Below are 19,726 nucleotides of genomic sequence, written 5' to 3'. Positions count from 1 at the left end.
GCCCCGCGCTCCTTGGGGAGCCGAGCTGCCCCATGTTCCAACGGCAACTCTGCGGAGCTCGCGGGGGGCGCTGAACGCCTCTCCTGACACGCAGCGGTGCTGTGCAGGTGATACGTGCGTTAAAAGAAAATCTGCAAAAAACAAACAAACAAACAAAACAAAACAAAAAAAACCAACTAAGTAAGAAGAAAAGTCACCCCCAATCCTATCCTAGGAGAGCAGTGTTTTCATCAGTGGGTACATTTCTTTCCAGACTTTCTTTCTCAGAACAGATTTTTAAAGATCAATAATAAATATTTTTGTCTTAGACCATACCCAGGATTCAACTGTAATCGAACACGGCTCAGCCAAGTGTTCTGTTCCACATAGTGGATGTCGTGAGGCTCGGCCGGATTTATGAGTCGCTGTACTGTCTCCTCTCATTCAGCGTATTTTTTTTTCTTTTTCTTTCTTTCTTTTTTTTTTTTTTTTGAGTGTTAGGACAAACCTTTGGCAGACATTTTGGATGAGGTCACGATATCCCATCCGTTGTCAATTCCAAAACCCTGCGTTTTCGTTCGCGTCTCATGTTCTCCAAATTTGCTCTTCTGGGTACAACCCGGTGGCCACGGGGACGGCTGGGCCGCGTGCGTAGCGTTGCTTCCTACGGGCTCTGACCGTTGCCGTCTCACCAAACTACCTTGAGAAGAAAGAAGAAGTCGCTTTCATGCAGCGCACCCTTCCAGGGGCCCCGTTCCGAGCTCCCGAGGGTGTCCCGCCAGCCCTGGAGAGTGGGAAACGTGAACGTTTATTATCCGTTGAGTCGCGTTGTTCTTTCCCTCGGGTTTCTGTCTCGGCTTCCGCGCCGTGGTTCCTCCTTCCTGCCCTGACAGCCGCGGCCTTCGGGTGGTTTCATTAGCGAGGAAGGTCGCGTTCGGACGATGAAGACGCCCTTGTGGAGGGCGGTGGGCCCCCCACCCTCAGTGCCGGATGGGAGCGCGTCCATCCCTAACGGGAATAACCCTCAGACACAAAGTAAATCGGTGAAGGGTGTTGCAGGAAGACAGAGTAAGATTATATTTATCAATCAAAATAGAAGAAAGAAGCTGAAGTCAGTAAAACCCCATGCATCCTGGGAGGCAAGGATGGGAGTCAACGTGTCCCTTGCTCACCTGTGGACTCACCTGCGGGTCACCTGGCTCACCTGGGCTCGTGGGGACTGGTGCATGTTGACCGCTCCCACGTCCGAGTGTATTTTTTGTTTATTTTTTATTAATGTATTTATTTTTAAATATTTTATTTATTTATTCATAAGAGACACAGAGAGAGGCAGAGACACAGGCAGAGGGAGAAGCAGGGTCCCTGCAGGGAGCCCGATGTGGGACTCGATCCCGGGATCCCGGGGTCACGCCCTGGGCCGAAGGCGGCACTAAACCTCTGGGACCCCCAGGCTGCCTCCACGTCTGAGTTTGGGATGACGCGTCTCCTTGGGTGATTTCCAGCCGCGGCGGAGAGGGCGGGTGCGCTACCGGGAGGTAACCGTCCTCGGCGGGGAAACCCCGGGCAGCCGTGGGCCTGTTCCACGTGGGTCCTCCAAGGTGCCCTGGTGGGACTGACGCCGAGGCCACAGTGGTCACCGGCCCGTTGGGGCAGCGTCCTCCGCGTTTCTCCTTCCACACGTCGCGTCCCAGAATGCCCGGAACCGCCTGCGGTGCACCGTGGGCACCCCACCCCGACTGGGTGGCTGGCAGGGAGCCTGCAGGATAGGATGCTGGTGCATCACCCCCAGGGCAGGCGGGGGATGAGCCAGGAGCACCCCTCGCCCTTCCAGCCGCCCAGCTGCCTTCACTTGTCAGGACCCCCAGGGGACAGAGCTATGTGATTCGGGAAATGGGGTGATGAGGCGAGTGGTACCTGTCACCAGCAGAGCCCGTGGGAGGCGGCCGGAGGGGAGGGCAGAGCGAGGACGTGTAGCGGGGACGGAGGACGGCTACGCAGACTCCCGGGCCTCGTGCCGGGAGGTTTGTGGGGAGGGCGGTGGGGGCCCGGGCTGCTCCAGAGGAGCGAGGCCTGGGAGGGGAGTCGTGGGTGGAGCGGGGGCACCTGGCTCGGGGGGCGGGGAGGCTGAGCTGGGGATGGAGGCCCCGGGGGGAGGGCAGATGCATGAGCTGGCAGGGAAACAGGGACAAAGCCCTAAAGAAGGGCCCCCATGTCCAGCCCCTGGTCCTGGAGGCAGAGGTGGCTGCTGGGCTTCAGCCAGAAGGAGCTTCCGGAACCTTCTCCAGGGGCCGCGGGGCCTCCAGTGTGGCTGAGCAAGCACCACGTCCACCTCACCCCGTGGTCTGCGTGCCCTCAGCCCCTGCACCTGCTCCCCAGCTCCCCGGTCCCTCCGGGGGAGAGGCCTCCGCTGCCCCCGCGGGGGCTTTGGCTCAGTTCCCTGAGGCCGGGGCACCCAGGGCGGCTCCCCGAGGCCCGGCCCAGCCCACGCCTCGGGCAGCCGCCCCCGTGGGCCGCCCCTCACACGCCTGCGAGACGTCTCGCTGCCTGGTTTCCTTCTTTTGCCGAGACCCCCGAGCGGCCGCCCATGGCACCTGGGCAGGGTGCAGCCCCAGGACGGGAGCACCGGGGCCCCGGGCGTGGTGCCCGTGTTTCGGAGGCCGGTGCTGTTGTCCCAGAGCTGCGAGCGAGCCTGTGACACATTGCTGCCTCCCGAGGGGCGCGGGGAGCACGGAAACCCCGGGGAGAAGCCGCCCGCCGATGGACAGTCCACTCGCGGGCTTCCACGCCACCGTTTACGAGCCAGAGCAAGGGAACAGTAAATGCAGCGTGTTTCAGAGTCACATTTGGGCAAAAACATTAGCGTCTGACATCAGTGCAGGTGTGTCTGGCTGGAGATCAGCCCCCGAGGCCCTGAGATCACCCAGGGGTGATCCTGAGCTCGGCCCGCAGCTGGAGGGGGGACCCCAGCAGGGCCGGCGGGAGGCCACAAGGATGGGGCCGACGGACAGACACAGGACGACGGACCCAGTCCCCTGTTCACAGGCACGTCCACAACCCTGCCTGGCTCACAGCTGCCCCGGGGCGTCAGACGGGAGCCCGGGACGCACTGTCCCGCCGAGTGCCGCTCGGGGCCGCAGGGGCAGCCTCCTCCTCCTCGTCCATCAGGCCCTGGCCTGGCGTGAGACCTGGTGACTGTTGCACACCCCACGGGGCCTCGGCTCTGAGGATGAAGCCGCGTCCGCCTCCTTCCGCCGGGGCGCCCTGCCGTGGGCCTGCTCTGGGGGTGCCGGCTCCCCACGGGCTGCGGCTGGCGGGCCACCTCACACCCCAGCCGGCACCCCGCACAGGGCCCTCTCCTCAGTGTTCACAGAGGCTTTGGTGAAGCGGGGCTGAGGCCGGTGCCCAAGACCGCGGTCACCCTCAGCGGCAACTGACGCAGCTGCGGCCTCGCCTGTGCCCGGCACACCCCGGGGGACGCTGGTGGCTGGGCGGGTGCTCGGGGGAGGGAGGGCCCTGCACGGGGCGGGAGGGGGGAGCCGGGAGGGTGGCTGGGAGGCCCCGGGGCCCTGGTGGGCGGCTGGCCAGCCTGAGGGCTCGGGAATGGGGGGCTTGGGAAGGTGGGCACGGGGGGCCCGGGAGGCGGCCCTGGAGGACGGGGATCATCGTGATGCTCAGGGCACCAGGCGACCGTCTCCACCTGCTGCGGTGACCAGGTGCCGTCGCCGGCAGAGCACGTCGGGGGTGCCACACACGGTTGTTTTCAAAGAGAGCACGTTGACGACAGCGAGGAGGGGAGGGCCTGGCTCACGCGGCCTGTCCTCCAGGACTGACGCGATCCACGCTGGGAAGGGCCCCGCGCCGGCCAGCCACGTGGCGCCTCCGTCCCCTCCCCGCAGGTCGACGCCAGCCCACAGCTCCAGGCTACGGGGCATCCGCTGGGGTTTGGGGCTGCGCCCTGGCTGCAGCCACACTGCCGCTCCCTCTCCGTGCCTGTGTCGAAACCACCGTCTCCGTGTCCTCAACACCTCTCACGTGCTGTGTAGACGGCAGGAAACTCAGGCCGTACAGACGACGAGGGGAGAGCGTGTGCCCGAGGAGCGCGGGGTGCAGGAGGCAGCGCGGGGCAGGAAGGCAGGGCCCTGTGCAGCGCACGCGGACCCCCCCCCCCCATCGAGTGTGCATGGCCACGGACGCTGCTGCCGGGCGGGCAGGGACACAGGGTGCAGGAAATAAAGAATGTGCCCGAGGGCCGAGGAGGGCGCCCCAGCGAGGGCCGGACGGCGCGCAGTGTCCCGGAGGCCGGCTCCCACGACGTGGCCGGGGTGACGGCAGGAGCTGACACGGGGAAGGCAGGGAGTCAGAACGGGCTCAGGGTATGGCCAGGCCGCACACAGGGCTGCAGGGTGGCTACGGCTTCCTGCTTAAGTGCCCAGTCGTGTGCAAGTGCCAGAGCCAAGGAAGCCTGGGCTTAGATGTTAGTGAGGGGTAGCAGCACACGCTCGTGCCGGGAGGGGGCAGGATCCTCGGGTCCCCCCAGGGTGCACCCCCTGCATAATCCCCTCCCTGGAGAATGGAGGCCCGTGAATAGGCCGGGGTCGCTCCATGAGGATGTTACAGGACGTGACACAGACCCGGTCTCACCTGCAGACTCTGGAGAAGGAGCCACGGTGGCCTGGTGGCCCTGGGGCTCAGGATGGCCCCTGCCCGCACCTAGCACGAGGGGGCAGGCCTCATCCCCGCCCCGTGGGATGAACTCACCCAGACACCACCTTGGGGACGTGGGAGGCCCAGGCCCAGTGACGTCAGGCTTTTATCCCAAGCGATCCTCATGCTCCATCTAACTGTGGTTACCGGGAGTCCTCCAGGAACGGGCGCGTCTCAGGGACAAGGCCGTGCCCCCCGCAGGCAGGGAAGAGGCCTGTTCCCTCCTTCCCTCCGCTCTGACCCCCGGCCCCAGATCCCACGCCTGCCTGTCCCTCTCTCAACCACGGCACCCGTTAGCGTGGCTCTCCGGGAATGTGCCAATACCTGTTCTGTCTCCGTAGATTGCAGTCCTTGTAGAGGCGGCTTGTCTCGCCTTACAGATTGAAAATTCCTTCAGAGGCAACCATATGTTATTAATTTTTAAAAAATGATTTTATTGCACGTCTAGAACTACAGAAAGCCTCAAAACACTGCAGTTAGTTAGGTGACACCAGCGATTCTAAGCCAGGCTCAGCCTTCCCTAGTGGGCGGAGACTGGGATGCCCACCGGTCCCCACCCGGGGGACAGGAGCCCCTTTGTTTGGGCTGAGTTGAGGCTGCCCACAGTTTCCCTCCGTAACTGCCTTAAAGTAGCTGCGGGCAGGAGCCAGAGGACGATGGAATCGGTCGGACTGCCTGGCCGCGGCCCCGGGCACCCTGCCCCCGGTCCCTGGGGCCTGTCCGCATCTTACCGCGTCCTCAGCACTCGGAGGAACGTCTCTGGGTGGAGCCCGGGTCATCCTGCCCAGGAATAGAGCTCGTGAATATTTTTTTTAAAAAGGCGCACTTTCTGTTATTTATTTATTTATCTATTTATTTTTAAAGATTTTATTTATTCATCTATGAGAGACACAGAGACAGAGGCAGAGACACAGGCAGGGGGAGAAGCAGGCTCCCTGCACGGGATCCCGATGTGGGACTTGATCCTGGGACCCCGGGGTCACGCCCTGGGCCTAAGGCAGGGGCTCCACCGTTGAGCCCCCTAGGCGTCCCTATTTTTATTAGTAAAGGGAGAAAGTGTCAATTTTAAAGAATGGGCAGGTTGTGCTGTGCTAAGTAACGCAGATGTTTATTAAAATAGAATCTACCGGGAATCCTTGCACGTGTCCAAAAGCAAGAGATGAGGGGCTATAAGCTGCGGGTTGGCGTCCGCTCTCCTCCGGGCCCAGGGGCTTGTTCCCACCCAGACCCCCTAGGAGCCCTCCTGAAGTGCACGTCACACAGGACCGTGGCTCCCGAGATAAGGCACAGCTTCCTCTGTGTGCCCAGGACGCTCCTCCAGCCCCGGCCGCGCTCACCCCCTGGCAGCTCCCTCACGCCCCAGATCACGAACCTGACCTCTGCACCCCAGACAGCCCGTCCTGGACGTGCCCCCAGCCCTTCAGAGGCCTGATGAGTGTGCACGCTCCAGGAGGGGGCTGCCCCGGAAACGCATCCCTGGGCTGGTGGAGGGGCCCCTTCCCCGTGGCCCCCGGTGCCCTGGCACATCTCCACTCGGGCACAAAGGCCTCCCGGCCGACCACGGGCTTCCTTCTCTGCCTCAGCCCAGATCCTGGGCTCTGGTGTCGGGGGCCTTGACTCCCCCACGAGTCCTCTCACGCAGCCTGGAGCCTACGGCAGAGTCAATACTTGGTCAATGTTTTTAAGTGAATAAATTATTCTGTAAATGACTTAAACATTTCCTTGCTCTGTCAGCAGGGGCGGGGGCGGGCGGCTAGAAGCTGCGCGTCCCGCACTCAGCACCAGATCCCGATTTCTGATTCGTTGTCAACAACAACAAAAACCCCGGGGGTTCTTGGAGAATCGTCTGGTTCTAGGGCTGAGGCAGGAGATACACACGTGAGGCCGGAGCACTTGGGGTTCCAGGAAATCAAGGAGCCCCCTGGCCCCGACCCTCCCAGAGACGACGGGGTTGCCCAAGGCACACAGGTGCCAGGCAGAAGAGCTCAGTGGCCGACGCTGGAAGTATTGGAGCAAAAATATCCATGAGTCTGTAGTGATACGAGTACCTGATGGAATAAATAAGTAACCGTGGGGAAACGGGTGGCCATGCGGCTCAGAATCCCAGATAACCTGATTTGGGTACGTCCCCCTCGGGAGGTGGAGCACAGCCCCGAGAGTGGGCTGCACAAAGCGATGTCCCCCCAGGAGCACGGCCGGCAGTGGGGACAGAGGGTGAATTTGAGGAGGACAGAGCTGGTCAGTGCGTCCTCAGCCAGGTTGCTGGACCCGCACCGACAGCCGTAGTCATGGCGACAGGAAGTACCTGGAGGCGACGTGATGACGGTGGTACCTGGCTCTGGGTTCTTCCCCCAGAACCCGAACCCCAGTAATCATGAGCCAAGCTAAGCTGAGTCCAGCACAAGGGGCATCTTACGAACCTGACCAGCACCGTACGGTCAACACGACAGGGAAAGTCTGAGAAACTGCCCCAGCCCAGAGGGACCTGCAGACACGGGACCCTAGCTGTCATGTGGTGGCCCGGGTGGGACCCCGGGGGGAGGAAACACTGAAGAAAGTCTTAAGTGTGGACTTTGGTTAACAGTAGCGTAGACGAATCTAGCGTCCATTCCAAGGTAAGGTGTTCACGGTGCAGGAAACTGGGCAGGACACGTGGTCAGCTCGTAATAGTCTCGTGGTGACTTGTCCGTGGATCTAAAACTCCTGTAAAGTAAAAATAGTTGGTCTAAAAAAAAAAAAAAAGACCCACCTAAGAAGGTTTAAATATTGATTAAAAATCACCTACAAATAAAAAAAAAAATCACCTACAATTATGCTGAACTCAGACTGTGTGCAAGAAGCTGCCCCCGGTCACGGGCCGCGGCGTTGTGAAAATTCTTGCAAACGTCCCTGCTTCCGAGATGTGGCATTCCGGAATGCCCCGGCTCCGCAGGTGTGACGGGGGCTTCAGATCAGGGCCGCGTGGCCCTGGAAGAAATCCAGAAGAAGTAGTGTCGTGAGTGCAGAAATTAAATTTTCCAATGCTCTAAGTATTGATTTCCCAGAGAGTTTGCGGCGTGTAAGGCTTTCACACAAGCCGGGTCGCCGAGCCCATGGCCCCTTGATGCTGTTTTCCGCGGTTGATCATTTGAGCACGATGTCAGGCTCAGCGGTAGATGCTAAAAGCAACTCTGTTGAATATCTTCCTTCAGGTGTCTGCGTTTTCTACCTGGGAGAAAGAATTACATAAAATCGTGTTTGATCCACGCTACCTCCTGCTGAACTCTGAGGAGCGGAAACAGGTAACGCGGTGGCGGGGCGTGGTGGTGTGATGCCAGGGCACAGCTGCCTGTCGTGTCCGTCTTGTCGGACGGGCGGGTTTGCAGCCGGCGCGCTCCCTCGCTTGTGAGCTTGCGTGCGGCAGCGGTGACGGGTGCGGAGGAAGGTTACCCCCTACCTGTTCTTAGCAACCCAGCGGCTGGTGACCCCACAGGACAGATAGCCCCATTCAGAGATGGACATGCACACGCCGGGAACACTGAGCACGCCGCAGGGGGGTGGGTGTGAGGAAGACGAAAGGTCTTACCTAATAGCAATGAATGTGAACAGGGTCCAGGGAATGTCAGGGAGGGAGGTTCTAGAAACAGGTCCCCAGAAAGGGCAGGAATGGGGGGGGGGAGGCAGCTGGCCTGGAGGACCGGTTAACCTGACGGGTCCACCCTGGCTTGTTGACAAAGTAGGTCGTGAAGCCCATACTCTTCCCAGATTCTGCAGACAGACAGACGGCCAGGCCGTGCCGACTGCCAAGGGAGGAGCTGAAGCCGTGATGTACAAGCTTGTGCAGCCCAGCAGGGACCCGGGTGGTCCCTGAGGCATAGCCCGAAGGGCCCGACGTCCACATCTCTGGGTCCCGTTCCATTCCTGTCTCTGCCTCCCGCTGCCCTTTGAGGGTGACACAATGCACGTGGCCATCGAGAGCAACCACGGAGATCACAAGGCCCCAGAGCCACTTCAGCGATGGGCTCGGTCACCATGGCCTGCGAGGTGTCGCACAGCAGAGACTGGGAAAGCCTGGAGCCAGGAGGACGGAGGGGCTAGTTACTTCCCATTCCGTCCTGGCATGAAATTCCTTCCAGAGCACACCGGGACGGTCAGCGAAGTGCGAACTAGTCAGGGCCTCAGGCCTGCGGACCCCCAACGGCCCCGCCGATGCAGAGCGCCCGCCCCGGCCGGCGCAGGCTGGCAGTTGGGATGGTCCTGGATTGGCCACCTTAGGATGCAGACCTTGCATCTGTCAGAAAGAAACATTGGAAAATGTGTGAAATGGCTCCAAAGGGGGGAAAAATGTTACAACAGAGTCAGGTGAGGTTAGACTAGGACATAGAATCTGAAGGAAACTGCAGACGTTCATCACGGGTCTCCTGTCACCGTGGTGCTGCGATGTGGGAGACCGACCGGTCCGGTCCGACGACTCAGCTCTGAAAACACGTAAGGAGCTTGCTCGTTTTTCTGCCGCGGTAAAGGTGGCGTGCGGCTCACGTCTGCTGACCGTCGCGTGTCTGTGGACCGTGCTTTCGCCGACTCAGGTGGTCAGCGCCGTCCCCTCCGGTTCATGGGTGCTGTTAGAGGCCATTGGCCCCTTTGAAGGAAGCAGAGGAGGCAAGGCCCCCCACACCCTTAAAGAAAAGGCCCGTCTCTGAGCAAGTGGAATGCACGGGCCCAGGTTGCTGTTGAGTCGAACTGGTTTCTCCCGATCCGGGGGCGTCCTCCTGCCCAGGATTCAGGCTCGGGAGCTCTGAGGGGCTGTGGGTCCAGCCGTGGCCAGAGCAGCAGGTGCCGGCCGGAAGGGGCTGGGCCTCCAGCCCACACCTGGACCTGGCCCTGCACACAGACCACACTGGAAGGTCAGCTCACCCCCGAGTGCACTATTTGGGGGAACTCCTTCAAACACCCCTGGGGAGCCACCCCTCGGACACCTCGGGCCGGTGTCCGAGGCCAGACTGCAGCCTGCTGCCCCAGAGGCCCGATGGGGGAGAGTGGGATGCCGGCCTCCCCGGTAGCCCACACGCACCACGTCAGGGAGCCCTCCGATCAAGTGCCCGTGTTTGCAAGAGGAACCGCCTGCGACCCTGGGGAAGGTTGCAGCTCCTCTGGGCACCGGGGCTGGGGCTGTGCATGCAGGTGAAGGGAACAGTATTCGGACCATCCGGAGCCCCAGCCCTGCTTACAGGTGCATTGATGGCAAGCGTCAGGCTGGGAAGCTGCACCGGACCTGCCATCACGTAGCGTTTCCAGGAGGAGGCTAAAGCTCCTGCTGGGCAAACCGCCCCCACGCCTCCCCCCAGGGGCTGCATGGAGAAGTGAGGAGCCCAAAAAGAGAGAAGGGGTCGGGCAACGCTCATCAGACCCATTTCCACAGCAACAGAGTTTTCTCTTTATTAGGGCAGATCACGCCACGAGGCGGTAACGGCCAACGGTACCTCTTTTAAAAAGTCATGTCCCGCGTTGGACGGAACCAGGGTAATTAATTTGTCAAAGAGGGAAGAAAACCCTGCTACGTGGAAGTTCAGCAGCCTAACCGGGCGCGAGAGCCAAGGCGAGAGGACTGGGGTCGGATGGGCGAGCGGTGCAGGCATCAGAGGAGCGGGGCTCCCCGCAGCCTCCAGCCCCTCCGCCGGGCAGGGTTTCTTCCGTCCAGATTTAAAATTAATAGAGCAAAGCTCTGACTAATGATGGAAGCACATGCTCTTATTTGGATAATAACCCTTCATGCACTTTTTTTTTTTTTTTTTACGAGTTTAAATCATAAGACAACTGGAGAGCTTGCACACCACGTGCCTCGGAGGTGAAATGAGCCGAGCCCGTCCTCGCTTCACTATACACGCACGCTCCCTCAGCTTAGGTCCTGCTCCTGGATGCTTCGGAATCTGCAGCCCTGTGAGGCTCCTGGAGCCGAGAGCGTCCTCCTGCAGTGGCTCCGGGCCGGGCCGCGGGGGACGCCCAGAGCCCTGGGGTCAGACTCTCGTGCCTGCCGCGGCCGCCGATCCAGCTGGTACAGAAGCGCTGTTTCTTGGCCTTCCAGGGTCACGTGTGCGGTGTTTATTGATCTTTTTATTTATGCTTGTGCACACATTCAAATCATCGCTGATGTTTTCCTTCTTAACGCTCTTGAGGCTCCGATGACATTAGGAATGAAACAGCTGTCTCCACCCCCTTTAGGCTCTGGTGTATAAATGACAACTTTCTTTTTTTTTTAAATTTTTATTTATTTATGATAGTCACAGAGAGAGAAAGAGAGAGAGGCAGAGACATAGGCAGAGGGAGAAGCAGGAAATGACAACTTTCTGATACTGGAACAATGAGCCGCCTCCATGCCGTCGAGGGAGGATCACTTCGTGGAGCTCCGGAGTCTCCGTGGCGTCGTGTGACTGTGTTGGCTGCCAGTGTGCAAGAGATGCAGCCCTGGGGGCGTGGTGACGCACCTGCCTGCTGAACCCTTTAGGCCAGGGAACGGGGTTTTCCTGTTGGGTTAGCTTTCTAGACCCACATCCTGTCAGACTGGGGTTAGTGCAGTGTCTGAGGGTCACGTCTCCCTGTGGGTGTGCTCACCTGGAGGCTCCATGATGTCCCCAGGGGATGCTCGCCGTGTCCACACGAGCCTCCTGGTGACCAGACCCCCATCCTCACAAGTGGGGACTAGAGGGTGGGGAAACAGAGATGCCGGGTCGACCTTCTTTTCACGGAGGTAAAATCACGTTTGGAGACTCCGATGCCAATTGTGTCACTATAGGAATAGACTAGAACAGATTAGGCGATCTCACGTGTCGCTGGGACTACCGGCAGCGATGTGGTCGTCGGCCAGACAGTGCATGATGGTAGGAGGTGCTCACGGTGCCCCAAAACCAGAACCACGGGCTCCCACAGGCCTTGGGGGGGACCGTGAGGACCCGGACTTCGTTATGCAGGCGCCTGGCTCGGGACGGTGAGTGTGCCTCCGCGAGAGGGCTGCGGCTGCAAGCCCGCTGTGGGGAGGAGAGAGGCTTGACCACGACTCTCTCGCCGTTCTTTTGTGTTGTGTTTGAAACCCAAGATTTCATTTCTGATGCGCAACCTTGTAATACTTGTGTGCGTGTGTGTGTTTTAAGATATTTGAACAGTTTGTCAAGACAAGGATAAAAGAGGAATACAAGGAAAAGAAAAGCAAACTGCTGCTAGCCAAAGAAGAATTCAAAAAACTTCTGGAGGAATCTAAAGTGTCACCCAGGTACGGAGACAGAAAAGCCAGGCTCTCTCCAGGCTGGAAACAGGCCTGTGACTGTGAGAGGGCTTTTGACAGGTTGTCTCGGGTCAACCTCGTCACCTGACGTCCCCTAGATGCCCCACGCGAGAGCATGAGGACTGTTGGAGGGGGAAGCTGCCTCCTCTGTGCTGGGGGCCGGGGGCTGGGGGCTGGGGGCTGGGAGTGAGGGAGCCACTGGCTCCACCCTGGGCTCTTAGCTTCCCCCATGGGTCACAGTCCCTCCTTCCGCCGCCTGGTTTTCCAGCGAGGCAGCCCTGAGTCCACGATCCAAATACCTAAGCAGTAGGTCAGCGCGCAGAGAGGAGGTCTAACTTCTGAACTAGGGATCGGAGACTAAACATACAGAACACAAACAGCAGCAGTAAAATACGCCCCCGCCCCTCCCCGGCTAGGTTCCAGACGCCTTCCCCCTCCCACCGGCCGGGGGCAAAGAGAAGGTACCCACACCGGGACCAATGGGCCAAGGGATCCTGCTGCCAAAACTCACCTAGAATAACCTGTCATCACTCCCATGAAATACAATAAACTGATAGGAAAGTAGACGTTAGAAATTAGAAAGACACATGGATTTAACTCTTCTTAAAATTGGCTTTCACTGACTGATATTTAAAAAGTAATGAACATGTACTACTTTTAGAATTATAGAACTATAACTTTTATAAGCCAAAAAATGATTTCGGTTTAGTTTTATTTAGGGTCGGGATATTATGTCTAAATGGACGTTTATGCATTAGTATTAAAATACCATTTTAATAGTAATGCATAAATATGACATTATTTTTAAGATTTTATTTATTTATTTGATAGAGAGAAAGAGAGAGAGCACAAGCGGGGGAGTGGCAGGCAGAGGGAGAAGCAGGCTTCCTGCTAAGCGGGAACCTTTAGATCATGACCTGAGCTGAAGGCAGACGGTTTCCCGACTGAGCCACCCAGGCAGCCCAACTTTATTTTTAAAATAGATCTTAGTTGATGTTTGCTTTCTATGAAGACCTAGGCTCCCATATTTTGGTCGATAATTGTTTAGTTCTCCTGGTCGGTAACTGGGTGTCGGTAACACCGTCCTTATAAAACTGCAAGTATTTAAAGGGCAGATATTTTCTGAACAGGAGAAAATGTAGCATGAATTATTCCCACCACCAAATGCTAATCTAGAAAAGCAAGCGTGCACCTGCACATTTGTAAATTGTGATTTTCTACCATTAGAGATGAGAAAACTGGCTTTTCTGTGTCCCCCACATGGTGACCCTAGGAGAGAGAAGTTGATGGAGAGCATCTTCCTCAGGGCACAGCCCAACCTGACCCTCCCCAGCTCTGCAGTGGGGGCAGGCACTGCGCCTTTCTGAGCTTCCAGCTTCATCTGTGGCAGGACAACTGCAGCAGACTCCTTGGGGGGTGCAGGCAGGGAAACAAACATGGCTCCTGTGAGGTGGAAGGAGTTTGGTAAAAGAGATGCCCACCACCACCATCAGCATCATCACCATCACTATCACCACCATCACCACCACTATCATCACCACCATCACCACCACTATCATCACAATTATTACCACCATCACCACCATCAATGTCACCATCATCACTGTCATCACCATCATCACCATCAATCACCACCACCATCACCATCACCACCATCAATGTTGCCATCATCACTGTCATCACCATCATCACCACCACTATAACTACCATCACCACCACCACCAAAATCACCACCATCACCACCATCACCACCATCACCATCATCATCACCACCATCACCATCACCATCATCACCACCATCACCACCATCACCACCATCACCACCACCACTATAACTACCATCACCACCATCACCACCATCATCACCACCACCACCATCACCACCATCACCACCATTACCACCATCATCACCACCATCACCACCATCACTATAACTACCATCACCATCATCACCACCATCACCACCACCACTATAACTACCATCACCACCATCACCACCACCACCATCACCATCACCATCATCACCTCCATCACCACCATTACCACCATCATCACCACCATCACCATCACCACCATCATTACCACCATCACCACCATCACCATCATCATCACCACCACCACCATCACCATCATCACCATCATCACCACCACTATAACTACCATCACTACCAGCACCATCATCACCACTATCACCACCATCATCACTACCATCACCACAATCACCACCATCACCACCATCACCATCATCATCACCACCACCACCATCACCACCATCACCACCACCACTATAACTACCATCACCACCATCACCACCACCACCATCACCATCATCACCACCATCACCACCATCACCACCATCACCACCACCACTATAACTACCATCACCACCATCACCACCATCACCACCATCATCACCACCACCACCATCACCACCATCACCATCATCACCACCATCACCACCATCACCACCATCACCACCATCACCATCATCACCACCATCACCACCATCACCACCATCATCACCACCACCATCATCACCACCACCACCATCACCACCATCACCACCATCACCACCACCACTATAACTACCATCACCACCATCATCACCACCACCACCATCACCACCATCACCATCACCACCATCACCACCATTACCACCATCATCACCACCATCACCACCATCACCACCATCACTATAACTACCATCACCATCATCACCACCATCACCACCACCACTATAACTACCATCACCACCATCACCACCACCACCATCACCATCACCATCATCACCACCATCACCACCATTACCACCATCATCACCACCATCACCATCACCACCATCATTACCACCATCACCACCATCACCATCATCATCACCACCACCACCATCACCATCATCACCATCATCACCACCACTATAACTACCATCACTACCAGCACCATCATCACCACTATCACCACCATCATCACTACCATCACCACAATCACCACCATCACCACCATCACCATCATCATCACCACCACCACCATCACCACCATCACCACCACCACTATAACTACCATCACCACCATCACCACCACCACCATCACCATCATCACCACCATCACCACCATCACCACCATCACCACCACCACTATAACTACCATCACCACCATCACCACCATCATCACCACCACCACCATCACCACCATCACCATCATCACCATCATCACCACCATCACCACCATCACCACCATCACCACCATCACCATCATCACCACATTCACCACCATCACCACCATCACCACCATCATCACCACCACCATCATCACCACCACCACCATCACCACCATCACCATCATCACCACCATCACCACCACCATCACCACCATCACCACCATCACCACCACCACTATAACTACCATCACCACATCACCACCATCATCACCACCACCACCATCACCACCATCACCATCATCACCACCATCACCACCATTATCACCACCATCACCATCACCATCACCACCATCATCACCACCATCACCACCATCACCATCATCACCACCACCACCATCACCATCATCACCACCATCACCACCATCACCACCGTCACCACCATCACCACCACCACCATCACCACCATCACCACCACCACTATAACTACCATCACCACCATCACCACCACCACCATCATCACCACCACCACCACCATCACCACCATCACCATCATCACCACCATCACCACCATCACCATCATCTTCACCACCACCACCATCACCATCATCACCATCACCACCATCACCACCACCACCATCATCACCACCACCACCATCACCACCATCACCACCACCACCATCATCACCACCACCACCACCATCACCACCATCACCACCATCACCACCGTCACCACCATCACCACCACCACTATAACTACCACCACCACCATCACCACCACCACCATCATCACACCACCACCACCATCACCACCATCACCACCACCACCATCATCACCACCATCACCACCATCACCACCATCACCATCATCACCACCATCACCACCATCACCATCATCTTCACCACCACCACCATCACCATCATCACCATCACCACCATCACCACCACCACCATCATCACCACCACCACCACCATCACCACCATCACCATCATCACCACCATCACCACCATCACTATAACTACCATCACCATCATCACCACCATCACCACCATCACCACCATCATCACCACCATCACCACCATCACTACCATCACCGTCATCATCACTGTCACCAACATCATCATCAAGAACACTTAGGTAATGTCCCGGTCTGTCCATTGGTGAAATGTTGACAATAAGCCAACACATTTCCCCTCCTGTTATGAAGACAAAGGAGAAAATATTCAAAATGCACCGAGCGATTAGGAGAAAGATCACACACAAGGAAAATCAGTGACTCTTGTGCATATGTACTTTTATGATTATTAAACTATTTTTTTACATCACAATAGCTTATTCTGCAACAGTTTCAAGACTTTTTTCCAACTTCTTGAACTTTTCCTCCCACTGGTCCTTAGGCATCCTAGTAGAATGCGTGCAGTCCCAGTCTCTGCAGCTGGATGGCCAGGAGAGCTAAACGCAGGCCATCTGAGCATCCCTAGAAGCAGCCTCTCAGGGCTTGGCACCTCTGGCATTACAGTGGGCTCAGACCCTGTCACCACAGCTACAGGGACAGTCAGAGCCAGCACCCCGCCCAGCCCTGCTCTTGGGGCCTTGGGATGGGGCGAGGGGCCTCAGGGGACCTCCCCATGGGCTGCCAGTCAGGCTGCGGGATGTGCACCCTGAGCTCCCTCTGGCAGGCCACGTGGCTGCCTCCTTCACCTACAGGTGGGCTTTGTCCCCAGTGCCAGAGGAAGAATGGGCCTGCCGTGTGCCTGACTTGGGGCTCCCCGGGCCCACTGGACAGTTCACCAGGGCCAGCAAAAACCAGGCTGTCCCCTCGTGCATGGCTGTGGGGCCACAGGTTTGTCACTCTCTCTTTCTTTTCAGGGACACTTCTTTTCGGAAGTGCCCAGAGTAGGACTGTGTAGGCAGGACCTGTGCCCAGCACCTAACTGGAAAATGCTTAGGCTGCTATCCACACAAGTGAAGAAAGTAACAAGCCCCTGTGGTCCTCATCTTGGAAGGAAGGAAGGAAGGAAGGAAGGAAGGAAGGAAGGAAGGAAGGAAGAGGGAAGGAAGGAAGGCGGAGGGAAGGGAGGGAGGAAGGAAGGAGGAGGGAAGGGAGGGAGGGAGGGCGGAAGCAGGGCCTTAGCTCATCTGAGCTGCTTAAAGTACTGCAAACCAGGGGCCTTCAGCAACACACAATTAGTTCTCGCAGTTCCGGAGGCTGGAAGCCCAAGGTCAGGGCCCCGGTGGCGTGGGGTCTGGGGAGGCCCACCCAGGCTCCCAGGCGGCTGCCTTCCCCCCGTGTCCCCACATGGGACAGGGCAGGGGGGCGTCTCAGGTCCCTTGACAAGGGCCCTAACCCCGTGTGGGAGCTCCACCCGCATCCCAAAGGCCCCACCTCCTGACCCGGAGCCTGGGGGTGAGGAGAGGCCAACCTGTGGTTCTGGGGGTCACAGGCCTTCTGTCGGCAGCAAGGAGGGCAGCGGGAAGAGGGGAGAGAGCACCGGAGAGAAGCGCTTTCCCCTGAGGAGCCTGTGAGTGGGGAGGACCCCGGAGCCTGACAGGGAGGGAGCGGCTGACGAGGAGGAGGGAGGCTGGCTGCGACGGGATGAGCCTGTCGTCCACGCTCTTGTCCCCTGTAGAACAGCAGGGAGATCATATCACAGAATTACAAGAATTTCCTGTCCATGACGGGAGGTGAAGTTCTCTGCAAAGAGAGCTGGGGGGTAAGGAAATACCCTGGACCGAGCCCCAGCCCCCTGATGCGGGCAGCCCAGGCCTGGAGCAGGGCAGCTTGGGGACCCCATGCTAGCCAAGGTGCCCTTTGTCCCTGCGAGGAACATCACCTTCTTGCCCTGTGAGCCGTCCCCCCCCCCACTCCGTGGGACTCCCTGGCCCCGCGGCCCCAGGTCTTCTACACGCGGCCCCTGGGCCCCACACTCGGGACCTTCTGTGAAACCAAGAGGGTGCTTCCAGCCTCGCGGGGTGGGGGTGGCCAAGGAGGGGGTGCCGTGGGGCCTTACCATGGCCGTGGCCGTGACGAGGGCTGTGAAGCGCCCTGGCCAAGGGCGAGTTGCCCCAAACAGGTCACAGCCACACCCAGGGAGGAGTAGGCTTCAGGCCCAGTGCAGCAAGGGAGGGCCTGCCGTGCAGAGGGCGGGGGGGGAGGGCCACCTCAGGGTGATGGGGGCTGAGGAGGCCGGCCCTGCTCACTCCCAGAGACCCTGCCATGTAGCAATAAGGTGCAGTGGGGTCAGGACCCCACCAGGCCCTGCGGAGACACCAGCATGGGAGCACATGCGGCAGGCTGGGAGGCCACCGTGACAGCCCTTTGTCCATCACCTGCCCCATGTCCTGCCCTGTCCCCCGACTTGCTCCAGGTCCTGCCCTGTTCCCCCGGCCTGTCGGGCTCCCGTTTCTGACCTGCCCCGTGCCCTCTCCTCCTCTCCCTGAGGCTGGACAGCAGCTGGGCCTGAGAGAAGGCCCGTCCACGCCCTGCGGGGATGCGAGCCCGCAGCATTCAGGAAGACTATGACCCACTCCCAGGGCAGAGGGGGCTCAGAAAAGCTCTTGTCTTTCAGGACCACATTTAAGGAGTTTGCGGAGAAGTACGGCCGGGATCAGAGGTTTCGACTCGTTCAAAAAAAGAAGGACCAGGAGCACTTTTTCAACCAATTCATACTTATCCTTAAGAAACGGGACAAGGAAAACAGACTCAGGCTACGGAAAATGAGATGAGTGTGTAAGAAGTGCAATAAGACAGGTGCAGAGTGGAGGGGGCACGGTGAGGGGTGCGGGCGTCCGCGTGGCCGCCGAGCGGGGGCTGCGTGCAGGTCTCAGAGGATTACTGTTTCATATTGAAGCTCTCTTTTGTACGACGTTCCGAGTTTGATGCATTTCTAATTGCCGTGGTAGGTCGCTCCCTTAATTGTTTTAATTATGCAAATTACTTGTAATATATACAAATTATAAATCCACTGCAGGTTTGTAACTAGGCAGAAACATCTATAACCATCTCCAGGCGTTTTCATGAGTTGAGCCAATTATCTGAAACTTTTCTGAAAACCTTCGTGCGTTCCTTCGATTCTGAGCTCCTTACGCGAGTGTGCTAGGTCTCGGTCCCGTGTTCTGAGTAGTAGCAATAGGATATTCATCATCAATCATAGTGACAACTGTGAGCATCTCCACACGTGGACCCTGGACCCCCTGCAGGAGTCTGAGGGGATCGCCTGGTCCCCGAGGGGCGTCGGGCCCGGAGAGGGCAGCTGCACTGTCGGAGGTCCTTCTTAAAACGGAATTATTTTGTACAAAATCATCATATTAATATTTGCGTTATTTTTATTGTATGCCCAGAGTTTGCATGAGATTTTTCTCATCATCTTTGTATAAAAAGAATTTTAAATTTTTTTTAAATTAATAAATATTTTAAACCAGTGTGGTTTTGTGGGTAAGACTTCCGACGCGATCTGTTTTGAAAGATTCATGCAGATGTTGGTATGAATACTCAGCATAAAGCCTGAGTAAGGACAAATAAAAATCTGGCTTTTCAACCTGGGTGGAACAATGTGGGGTGAAACCCCAGCTAATTTTTAATCGTGCTCTCTCAATTGTTGCATGTTTAGTGCGTGGCATACGGGGCCTCTTT

At 57.2% G+C, this 19,726-nt stretch overlaps 1 protein-coding gene across 1 annotated transcript in view; it reads left to right on the top strand.

Annotated features, from left to right (window-relative positions):
• TCERG1L (transcription elongation regulator 1 like) overlaps positions 1–19,516 on the top strand; it is a 182,843-nt gene extending 163,327 nt beyond the window's left edge. Inside the window, exons 10-12 of the mRNA XM_038579146.1 lie at positions 7,875–7,964; positions 11,808–11,926; positions 18,663–19,516. Of these exons, the coding sequence (XP_038435074.1) occupies positions 7,875–7,964; positions 11,808–11,926; positions 18,663–18,819 (366 nt within the window). The 3' untranslated portion in view covers positions 18,820–19,516. The remainder of the gene's footprint in view (positions 1–7,874; positions 7,965–11,807; positions 11,927–18,662) is intronic.
• Positions 19,517–19,726: the final 210 nt, after the last annotated feature.

Source organism: Canis lupus, chromosome 28 (assembly GCF_011100685.1).
Source record: "Canis lupus familiaris isolate Mischka breed German Shepherd chromosome 28, alternate assembly UU_Cfam_GSD_1.0, whole genome shotgun sequence".
Lineage (NCBI taxonomy): Eukaryota > Metazoa > Chordata > Mammalia > Carnivora > Canidae > Canis > Canis lupus.
Note: the sequence above shows the minus strand (reverse complement) of the source record. Positions and strands in the feature narration are given on the sequence as shown.